Consider the following 11621-nt stretch of genomic DNA (forward strand, 5'->3'; position numbering starts at 1 on the left):
GCCCCTGAAAGGGTTAATTTGGCAAAGGTCAGGAATAAGTGATGTCAAGGTATTTGGCTTTCAATCTTGGACCTTGGACCAAACCAGGCACCCACATTACCTTGGCAAAGACAGCCAAAGGTAAATTATAATTAATATTAATATTAATTATATATTAAGGCCTAAGTCACTGGGGTCAAAGGTCAGATTTCCACAAAGCAATGAATTGTGCCGTTTACCAGGAAATTACAATCTGAACAATGTGACCACAATAATTTACTAACCCTACTCATCCAGTTAGTACTGCCAAGTAAATAGAAAAATGTAAAATGTTTTTGCACACATTTTACCTTTAAAACAAACTTTTCTCCTGCATCTATCCATGCCTGGCTTTGTACAAACGTTTTTACACCTTTATGTATAGTTCCTTATTGAAAGCTGTGAAATAGTTAATCTACTGGAGAAATAAATGTAAACAAAAAAAAAAAAAACTTGTATTCCTTCTTTGAGGTGGATTAAATAATGACTGTCAGCCTACGGCCTTTATTCTCGCTCGATACCAATGTTCTGACTTCTTTTATGACATTTCTTTGAAAACAAAGAGCAGATTTCCCACCAGCAGGACTACATTCTCACAATGAATCAAGCTTCAATCGTTACATCATGAAAACCAGAGTGAGCGAGTGAAATGGTGCATTTCTTTGTCCTGTCAGTGAAAAATAGAACACTCACAGCAACCACATGGAAGGCAGCAGCAATTACAAGTACCCCAGCTGTGAGCTCAGCAAATCAGATTGTACAATTTCAGGCTTACTTGATGGCAGTAATACTGTTAACTACACTCAACATCTCTGCATCTTCATTGTTTGCTGGTAAAATCGTAGTGTATTGGACTTCAGAATGCAAAGAAAACAAAAGCATGCAATAATACATAATACATGCCAATGTTTTATCAGGTTTATTAAAGTTTAAATAACCACTTCATCACCACAGAACACAGGCCCAATTAAAACAAAGTAATCAGTGCTGCTCAGAAAGCTTTATTCCCAAATCTGTCTGATGCCTTTGAGAATTACTTCCCCATACATGCAGACCATGGTTAAACATTTAACAATCGCAGCCATCGGTTATGTCACAATGTAGACGTAAATATCAGTACACCCAAAATAAGTATCATTTAAAAAAAAAAGTAACAGGCCTATAGTGATATGATTTCATCTAACAAGAAATATTCAACAGATTATAGGCGCATAGGTGGAAACTGAGTAATAAGTCATCCTATATTTCAAACAACAAAAATCCTTCAGGTTAAATGATAGAGCTTCAATGTTTCAGCCATGCCAAAAGTTATAAATCTGTTTCAGTACTTTGTATATGTGTTTTAAGTCAGCGACATTTAGCATATACAAAGAGGATCCTGAACATCAGATGATTGTCATCCATCAACATCACTCTCACACATCAACCCCATGGATCATTTATTAAATTGTGTTTATATCAGGTGTAGATTTACAACCACTGAGTTTATCATATACACCCATTTTTTCATTTTCTTGAAGTTTCTTTAATTGTTTTTTGCTCAAGTCAATAAGGATGTCACTACAAATGCTGTGAAGGCAGACAGGGTCGTCATAAGCATATCTGAAACATTCAATACCATTTAACCTCAGATTTTTTTTATTTAACAGTAAGATGTTTATTTTCTTTTCAGAAAGTGAATAAATCAACAATGAACAGATGCATGAAGCAAGTCAATATCTAGCGCTGTGCAACTGATCCCTCGTGAGCATGATTTCTTGATTGAGAGAAGCATCAGTGGCCCCTTTATTCACTCTTCTGGAAGAAGAAGAAAAACAAAAAAGTTATAATAAACAAACAAAGTAAATATATGTATTTAAAAAAAAACTGACACTGATTTAAAAAAGGTGGGGATTACACCTTCACTGTCATTTTCTGTGGAACTGGAATTTGATCAATTCTGTCCAAAATGAAACCACTTTATCCTCGAGTAAGACACAACCCTTCCAACATGTCTAATCCATATTGGCTCCAAGGTTACATGGCCAATCAAAGAATAGAACTTTCTATCAAAATGTAAGGGCATCTTTAACAAATTCCTCAAAATAAACAAACATTCTAAATCCAATCGTGTCTAAAACTTTAATCTCGACATGTAACATATTTCCTAAAACAAACATCACACTGTCCTTGGCTGACCTTCAATCATTCCACTAACTTTGGTCCAAATCTAATTGAATTTGTTCATCATTTTGTTAACACATGGACAGATACAGAGCGAAAAACAATACATACCCTCCTATGTGTGAACAGTGAGCGCAGGTGTGAAAACGCTACAGTCACATTCTTGTCACACTGACAGAGATTAGATGAGAATCTGATCTGAATCAGCTCGAGGGCTTTGCATACAAGAAAGCCAAGTCTAATGCAAGCAATCAGAATGATGAAAACTGGCATGATTGCCCAACTCAGAAATGATCAGAACTGATCGCTCAGCCCGTTCTCAGAGCAGTCATATCTTCAGAGATTAAAGTCAGATCTCAGACCACGTATAGACAAGTGGTTCAAATTTGATATATAATAGTAGGAAAATAAAGTAAGACATGACAGTCTCACAAAATGCAAGTACCAGCTATGTGGCACATGCACGTGATAAGGTTCTCGTCACTTCAGATTTTAGTTTGAAGCAAACAAAAACATGTCTTTTACAAGCGTTTCCTGATCAAGACAGCAACAGCCTGTAAAGAGACAACTGAGTCACTCACCATCAGCAAGAATCTTCAGTGGCATCATGGGAGCCCCCAACATGCGGCCTGGAATTGTTTACAAAATCATTGTAATTATTGTTGGGAGCACTCACATATGAAATCTGCAGATGTTAAATCATTTTCTTTGCTCTGTTGACCCTACCTCTCTGACATTTAGGTTGACCACGCATGGTTGTTTTCTCAATGCGATTCCCATCCTTGTCTACGCACCAGCAGAAGCCAGTGCTGTGCCAACACTGCATGGGTTTGTAGCGGCCCTGCTCGTCACACTGGGGCTTGTAGTCTCCAAGCCGTTTGGATGAAATGGCCGCTTCAACCTGGCATTTGGTCATGACTGAGGGATTTTTTTAAAAAACATGAAATAATGGCAGTTGTGGCAACCGTTTATTGAATTTAGAAAGGAGTCCTAGGAGAAGAGCAACTGTAGCAACCTGAGTCAGGAGTGGGATGTGGATGCTTCTCCAGGGCCATGTGGAAGATCAGCCAGTTCAGCAGCCAGGATCTGAAGGACTGCAAGAACAGACAAAAATAAATAAATAAAAAACTAAACTCACATTATTATTTCAGTTTCAAGTGTTCCTGTGGTGAGGCTTCACCTTCCAGGCGGTCTGGTTCAGCTGCTTCTCCAGGCTGTAGAGGTTGTCCAGGAAGGTGCTGTTGAACTTCGGCAGTTTGCTTTCCTGCTCCAAACATAGTCAAAGCTTAGCGAAACACTGGCACACTGATACACAGCTAACATGTGACGATGCAACATACATGCAAGAACTCCTTCACTTGTTTTTCTACACACTTCTCTGGTTTATCCAAACTAGTGCTCTTTGGCTCCTGATGAGGCACAACACACACAATTAATTAAAAAGGGAAAGAATTCATTAAAAAGGGAAAGAATTAGAAACAAGCAATGAGTTGCAAATTGACAGTGCAAATATTGCCACTCACTGAGGGCGGTGTGTTTGATGGCTCGGTGTCATCAAGGGCGACATCCATCATTAGTGGCAAGCTGTGCATTGGCATATGCATCTTCATTGGAACTGCAGAGAAAAGGCAGAACTCAGACCAATCTGTGGATTATATACAGCTCCAAACTATATCAAGAGGTTGGCTATTTATTTATAGTCATTTTTGTAAAGGAAATTGTGCGACTGTACTTTACACTTATACAACTAATAAAAGCAAAATGGCTTGAATCCAATTTAAATAACCCTAGCAATGTTTGCCATTTCTGAATTGTCACAGCTCCTGTTGGAATGACCAGCACGGTTTTCTGACTCCCTTTTACCCTGAACTGAGCGGATCATCTGCTTGCTCATTCGATCAGAGTTCTTTTGCAGGGAATGGATCTGCTGCTTCTGGCTGATAACCATGTACGCAGTGAAGACCTGACTGGCCAGGAGTAAACATGTCAGAACCGTGAGTCCGGCCACCTTCAGCGCACGGCTGTTGGAGCCTCTGATCACACAGACAGAAGAGAGAAAGTATGACAGAGAGAGATGGGAAAATATGGGTTAATCTAAGAGGCCGCAGAAGAGAAAAGGAAACATATTGTACAAAGTAGAGAAGCTTGAATCTTCGACTGAACTGGGTTGCTTGACGCAAGGACGTTTCACTTCAAATCGCAGAAGCTTCCTCAGCTAAAATTATTGCTCTGGAAGTCTGACTTCTGTCTGACTCTTGTAGAGAAGAATACAACAGAAGCCAACAAAAGCTGGAGTTTTAAACCTAACCAGACCCCTTCTACTGAGAGGCAGACTGCTATAGGCTAGTGACTAAACAATAGCTCTAATTAGCAACTATTGTGCTCTAGTTAGCACAGCTAATGACAGGACAGCTGTCCCTCTAATGATGGGATGGATGCCTGTCTGATGGCTCCCTTGATGACGTGAATGACTCATTACCATGAACAAAAGACTGAAACTCCTTTGACCTGAGTACCCCATTGTAAACAGGGGATAAAGTGTGTCTCAGACCCCCTCCCCGGTTAAGGCTGGGTTTCAAACGTTTCACAAAGAATGCCTCCTTGACCCCTCTCTCAAATCATTTCTTCTCTCTGGCTAATATTTTGACTTCCTTGTCCTCAAACGTGTGGTTAGTGTCTTTAAGGTGGAGATGAACCGCAGACTGAGGTCCACTGGCGCCCTCTCTGCGGTGCTGGTATAGCCTTTTGTGTAAAGGTTGCTTCGTTTCACCTATGTAGTGTTCGTTACAGTTTTCCTGACATCTGATAGAATACACTACATTGCTCTGTTTGTAACTAGGGATCATGTCCTTAGGGTGAACTAATTTCTGTCTCAAGGTGTTAACCAGTTTAAAGTAAAGTAAACTGAGATTTTGTGCTGTCTGAAGATCCTCTGTAGTTTTTCCCCTACTCCTGCTAAATAAGGGAGAGACACTCTTCTTCTTGTCTCCGTCTCCTGTCTATCTGGTCTTTGTTCTCTGGGACGTCTGCACTTTGTCCAGGGACCATTGTGGATACCCACATACTGTGAGGGCTTTCCGGACACGTTGTTGTTCTTTAGCCCTTCCCTCTGCAGTTGTGGGCACCTGTAGGGCTCTGTGTTGAAGCGTCCTGATCACCCCGAGCTTGTGTTCAAGGGGGTGGTTTGAGCCAAAGAGCAGATATTGGTCAGTGTGAGTTGGTTTTCTGTAAACCCCTGTCTGGAGCTGCCTGTTCTCTCCAATCGTAACATCACAGTCCAAGAAGGCTAAATGGTTGTTTCTGGCATCCTCACGTGTGAACTTGATACTGGCGTCCACCGAGTTGATGTGTTCTGTAAAGTCCTCAACTTGCTGTTGCTTGATTTTAACCCATGTGTCATCGACATATCTGAACCAGTGACTGGGAGAGATGCCCGTGAAAGACGTCAAGGCTGTCATCTCCACTCGCTCCATGTACAGATTGGCCACAATGGGGGATACCGGAGACCCCATCGCACAACCATGAATCTGTCTGTAGTAATTCCCCCTAAACAGGAAATACGTGGTGTTGAGACAGATCTCCAAGAGTTGGCAGATGTGGTCTGGTGTGAGTTTGGTCCTTTCAAGTAGAGACATCCTCCAGCAGTCTCTGCCTCACAGCTGAGACGGCCTCAGCAGTGGGGATGCAGGTGAACAACGATGTCACATCAAATGACACCATAGCTTCATCTGCCTCCAGCTGTAGGTCCTTGATCTTGTTCACAAAATCTTGTGTGTTCTCCACATAGTGGTCTGAGTTACCCACTAGAGGAGCCAAAATCCACTTGAGGTACTTGGCCAAATTGTACGTGATGGAATCTGTGCCTGAGTGGCACGTCAGAGGGACAGCTGTCCTGTCATTAGGTGTGCTAACTAGAGCACAATAGTTGCTAATTAGAGCTATTGTTTAGTCACTAGCCTATAGCAGTCTGCCTCTCAGTAGAAGGGTCTGGTTAGGTTTAAAACTCCAGCTTTTGTTGGCTTCTGTTGTATTCTTCTCCACAAGAGTCAGACAGAAGTCAGACTTCCAGAGCAAGAATTTTAGCTGAGGAAGCTTCTGCGATTTGAAGCGAAACGTCCTTGCGTCAAGCAACCCAGTCCAGTCGAAGATTCAAGCTTCTCTACTATGGAAACCACCTGGACAACTGAGAGCCTACACTGAAACATATTGTACAAACATCCACTAAAAACTTAAATATTCAAATGTACAAGATCTGTTAGAAAAGTATCCAACCTTTTTATTTTTTTCAAAAACCTGATGGATTTGAATCACGTGTGCTTGCATAAGCCAACCTTGAACCTTCGTGTGCATGCGTGATTTTTTTCACGCCTGTCGGTTGCGTCATTTACTTGTAAGCAGCCTTTGTGTGAGGATGGGTGGAGTCTCTCGTCGTTTTTTCTTTGCAAGGAAATGGCGGAACGACTGGAGCAGCGCGACTGCATCAAATTTTGCCACAAACTGGGCAATAGCCAGGTGGAAACCATTCAGATTATTCAGACAGCTTTCGGTGATGATCCTCTGGGCATCACACAGATTAAGGAGCGGTACAACCGGTTTAAAGATGGCCGCACAACGGTGGAGAGCGAGCCGCGCGCCGATCGGCATCAACACGCTGAAATGACCGGATCATTTCCAAAGTGAACGCTGTGGCGATGTGGAACCGTCATGTGATTATCCGAGAAATTGCGGAAGAGGTGGACATCAGCACTTTTTCGGCACATTCCACTGTGAAAGAAGATTTTGCCATGAAAAGAGTGGCGGCGAAATTAATCGGCACAAAGTTGAACGCGCAGCAACAGCGCCTCTGTGATGAAGCCTCACAGGACATGCTGTGACATGTCCAGCTTGTCCACAATTTCTCGGATAGTCACACGACTGAAAAGCCACCGAAAGCTGTCTGAATCTTCCGAATGGTTGACGAGCTGGGCATATCCTGTGAGGCTTCAACACGAAGGCGCTTTTGCTGCGCCATCAGCTTCGTGCCGATGAATTTTGCTGCAACTCTTTTCATGGCAAAATCTTCTTTCACAGTGGAATGTGCTGAAAAAGTGCTGATGTCCACCTCTTCCGCAATTTCTCGGATAATCACACGACGGTCCCACATCACCAGTGTTCACTTTGGAAATGATCAGTCGTTTCAGCGTGTTGATGCCGATCGGAGCGCGGCGCGCTCTCCACCGTTGTGCACCCGTCTTTAAACCGGTTGTACCACTCCTTAATCTGTGTGATGCCCAGAGGATCGTCACCGAAAGCTGTCTGAATAACCCGAATGGTTTCCACCTGGCTATTGCCCAGTTTCTGGCAAAATTTGATGCAGTCGCGCTGCTCCAGTCGTTCCGCCATTTCCTTGCAAAGAAAAAACGACGAGAGACTCCACCCATCCTCACACAAAGGCTGCTTACAAGCAAATGATGCAACCGACAGGCGTGAAAAAAATCATGCATGCGCATGAAGGTTCAAGGTTGGCTCATGCAAGCACACGTGATTCAAATCCATCAGGTTTTTGAAAAAAATAAAAAGGTCGGATACTTTTCTAACAGACCTCGTACTCTGTGCCTTATATTTACTGACAGTGTGTTTATTTGATCCTGATTTTATGTTTATAAAGAAAATCCCAAGTGACTGCACAGTCGGTATTATTATCTGGTCAGCCAATAGCATGCCTGCATCATTAGTTACTAGGTAGACAACTTCTCCTGGTGAATAAGAATGTGAATGTTCAAGTAGATGAACAGCTGTTAAAATGCACACTTTATTTATTTATTTGATCTTGTACAAAATTGTGTAATACTGACAAGCTCACATTCACCTTTTATTTAATTAGTTTTTCTACTACAGTGACACGTCAGCCAATCACTGTCCGTTTTGGAATATTTAACGTGAGCCCTTTCATCATATTTTGTTTAATTTAATTTTAGTGGTTCTTTCTCAGGTTTGATTTTTAATTTAAGATACATTTATATAATTCATAAACAGGTGTAACTTGGTGTTGAAATACCATCATACATTACCCTTGTGAATAAATGTGATATTTTTCTTCCAATCTTCACATATTCTTGATTTTCAATATTACAACTACAGACATTAAACATGGCCAATGTTTCTTTCTTCCTTCTTAATGAATTATATGAGCCAATAGTATAACAAGAATCATCTGTTGCTAGGTAGACTCCTGTGCTTGGTGTTTCATGAGGATCAGGTTACTAAGCCGGAACTTTGAATTAAATGTCAATGCAAATGATGTATTAACTTTCTTTAAAAAAACATTATACATGATTTCTTTCAGGTTAAAAACGAATTTTTATTTTTAGCGATCTTCTAAAAGTTAGAAGAAAGTTGGGTAGTATTTAATATTTAAATCAGGTTTTTAAAACAACTGTGTTGGGAACAGGCTTTGTTTTTTAATTAGGCGTGTTATTTGACAAATCACGTTCTTTAACAAAGTAGGAAACAAATCTCAAACTTATTTGTTAGAACATAAATGATTGGCAATTTCAAGTTTCATATTTTAAATCTAAATACTTGGGTGCCTCAATCGTTTTCGTAGTGTTGTACGATCACAGTGACGGAGTAAAAATTTTAGCCAGAAACAGAAATTCATCAGAGGATAAAACAGGAACTAATAAATAAAGTAAAAAAAAAAAAGTTAATTACTCCCAATATCAAAACGTGTTCATCTTGTTATCCTGAAGCACACACTTTAAGGCTCAATAACCTTCAGTTCAAGTGTGAATATAATCTGCTTTTCGGTGTAATTCTGCAGTTTATGAACGGACTTTTTTGTAGTTTGGCTCAGGTAGCTCTTCTTACCCTCTGATTGTTGCAGGTTGAACCAGAGCCTCCTCGCTGCCTGCCAGGCTGCCGGTGGCCAGCGGAGCGTCCTCTGAAGAGTCTGCCATCTTTCTCTTTCTCAGCAAGACAATGAACCAGGTTAGGCAAAGTTTACAATTTATGGTTGTTTGATAATGAGGAAGGAGGCAGAGCAAACAAATTCCTAAGAAAGGTGCAGAGATTGTGGGAAATCACCCCACCACGCTTAAAAACACAAACAGTAGGTGGGGCCAGAGAGGATATCTGAGCTCCCATTGGTCTGCTGCTTACAGCGTCACTTGTTGTCAGAGGCAGAAAACAGCAAATTCACTGATGATCTTCGTCTAGCAAAGTTATCCAAACAGCAGCAAAATATTCCATAATCTAGTGCCTTGAAAACTATGTCATCATTTGCTTGCTGGTACGTATTTAAAAACTTTACGAAAACTATTGCTGTTATTAAATGAATGAATACTGTTTGATAATAATAATGTACACATCAGATACTTTAACACACAAAACTGTTTTCATCGACGATCTTAAATGATTGAAAACTCATTATGGCATTTAAACAACAGCGACGCAACAATTAATTTAAAAAATACCATTTGTGAAACTAGCTTAATGGCACTCAAGTTTTTAATGTTAATAATGATAATGAGGGCTGTCCCGGAAGTAGGATTATTGCGTCATATGCGCTTTCATTTAACCACTTTATCACCCACCCTCAAACGAGACGACCCAATCGACACGTCACAATCGCATTTTTTCCCTTGTTCTGTGACAAATAGAAATTTTAAAATGTGATGTATCTTTAAATGTTATTGAAAGTAAACTTGAAGCTGGACCAACAGGGAACCAGCCTTTTGAAATGCATAACAGATTTCAAAAGGCTGACTCCCCTGTTGGTACACTTAGTACTGGTAAAAATATGTTCTAAATAAAACCTAGGTAACAAGAAAAATAATTCGTTATTAATTTATTATTACAACTGTTATGTGATCTGTAAGCCTCTTGAAAGAAAAGGATCCCAAAATGAAGCCAAAACAAAGTAAGGCATGATGACAACAAAGCCAAACCCTTATTTGAGTTTCTCAAAAACTCCTTTTAGCCTGCCTGTTAAAAACTTCATGTGCCCTTTCAAAACTGGAAAAATAAAACAAAATGAAGCAGCATTATTGTGAACATACAAAAACATATTCTGATCACACTCACGTTTCATCACATCCTTCAGCCCATTAAATTATTCTTACAACATTTTATAACTGGTGGATACTCATTAAATTGGATGATTTATCGCAGCGATGTTCTGATGTCATTACTTTAACTGTATTGTTTGTCCTCTCATTTCTTTCTCCCTCATAAATCATATACTATTTTCAAACTTACGTCTGTTGTTCAAAATTATTAATAATATGGCTCCTCCACCGCTGAAAATGTTTGCTACATTGACCTCTGAACAGATGACCAGAACAACAAGGTCCACATGCCAGGGTCAGTGTGGCATCCCCAAAAGAAAGACTGCACTCGGCCAATCAGCTTTTTCCTTTAAAACTATAGCTGAATGGAATAAATTACCAATAGAGTTAAAACTATGTAAAGACTACACAAAGTTTAGCATCAATTTAAAAATACATTTAATAACAACTCAGACATGTCGCCATTAATGAACTGATGGGGAGGGGATGGGGGGTGCGGGTGTGTAGTTTATTTGTAATTATATTTATGTAGACCCAGGTGATATAGTGTTTTTTAATGGTTGATTAATATAGAATGTGTTTTAAATGTTTTTGCTATTGTGTATGTACATAGATTGTATTAATGTGTATATAGACTGCATTGGGAGGAGGCCCCGGGGAAGACCCAGGACATGCTGGAGGGACTACATTTCTTGGCTGGCTTGGGAACACCTTGGGGTTCCCCCGGAGGAGCTGGGGGAGGTGTGTGTGGATCGGGAGGTCTGGGCGGCTTTGCTTGAGCTGCTGCCGCCGCAATCCGACTCCGGATAAAGCGGAAGAAAATGGATGGATGGATGTTTTATGATATGTGTTTTGTATGTCACAGGGACTGCAGATGGAAATTAGATCTGAGAGCTATAGTCTGGTACAACGCATCTTTTTAATGTTTTATTGATTAATGCTTTTGTACATGGTTCCTGCCAAATAAACCAAATAAAATAAATAAATAAATAGCAGCTTTGTTTTCATTCTCTGAAACCAATTGAGAGTTTCCTTGGCTGTGTGTTTGGGATCATTGTCTTGCTGAAATACCCTCCCTTGTTTCATTTTCATCTTCCTGGTAGATGGCATCAGAATTTTTTATTAAGAATGTCACAGTACATTTTTACATTCATCCTTCCTTCAGTATATGAAGTTTTCCAGTACCATCTGCTGAAGGACAGTCCCACACCATGATGTTCCCACCTCCAAACTTCACTGTTGGTATGGTGTTTTGGGGGCGATGTGCAGCACCATTTATGATGTGTATTATGGCATCCAAAGAGTTCAGTTTTGGTCTCATCTGACCAGACTGTATTCTCCCAGTGTTTCACAGGCCTGTCTAAATGTTCTGCAGCAAACTTGAAATGAGCT

The 11621-nt window shown here is 40.4% G+C and overlaps 1 protein-coding gene and 1 long non-coding RNA gene across 3 annotated transcripts; both read right to left on the minus strand.

Annotated features, from left to right (window-relative positions):
• Window positions 1-673: 673 nt before the first annotated feature.
• On the minus strand, window positions 674-11148 carry LOC117519977. The gene is made up of 3 exons (XR_004563497.1): window positions 11138-11148; window positions 9529-9536; window positions 674-815 (listed from the first exon to the last, which is right to left on the minus strand). It is a non-coding gene; the product is annotated as an uncharacterized LOC117519977 (long non-coding RNA).
• Window positions 995-9232, minus strand: cd74a (CD74 molecule, major histocompatibility complex, class II invariant chain a). Of its 2 annotated transcripts, none has more exons than XM_034181270.1 (9): window positions 9031-9232; window positions 4045-4214; window positions 3705-3796; window positions 3522-3590; window positions 3362-3445; window positions 3197-3275; window positions 2908-3099; window positions 2763-2810; window positions 995-1815 (listed from the first exon to the last, which is right to left on the minus strand). In XM_034181270.1, the coding sequence occupies exons 1-9, from the start codon at window positions 9117-9119 to the stop codon at window positions 1808-1810; spliced, it is 831 nt and encodes a 276-aa protein (XP_034037161.1). In that variant the 5' UTR covers window positions 9120-9232; the 3' UTR covers window positions 995-1807. The 2 variants fall into 2 exon arrangements, with proteins under 2 accessions (XP_034037161.1, XP_034037160.1); XM_034181269.1 differs by having other exon boundaries at window positions 2763-2816.
• Window positions 11149-11621: the final 473 nt, after the last annotated feature.

The sequence above is a fragment of the Thalassophryne amazonica genome, chromosome 11, assembly GCF_902500255.1.
Source record: "Thalassophryne amazonica chromosome 11, fThaAma1.1, whole genome shotgun sequence".
NCBI lineage: Eukaryota > Metazoa > Chordata > Actinopteri > Batrachoidiformes > Batrachoididae > Thalassophryne > Thalassophryne amazonica.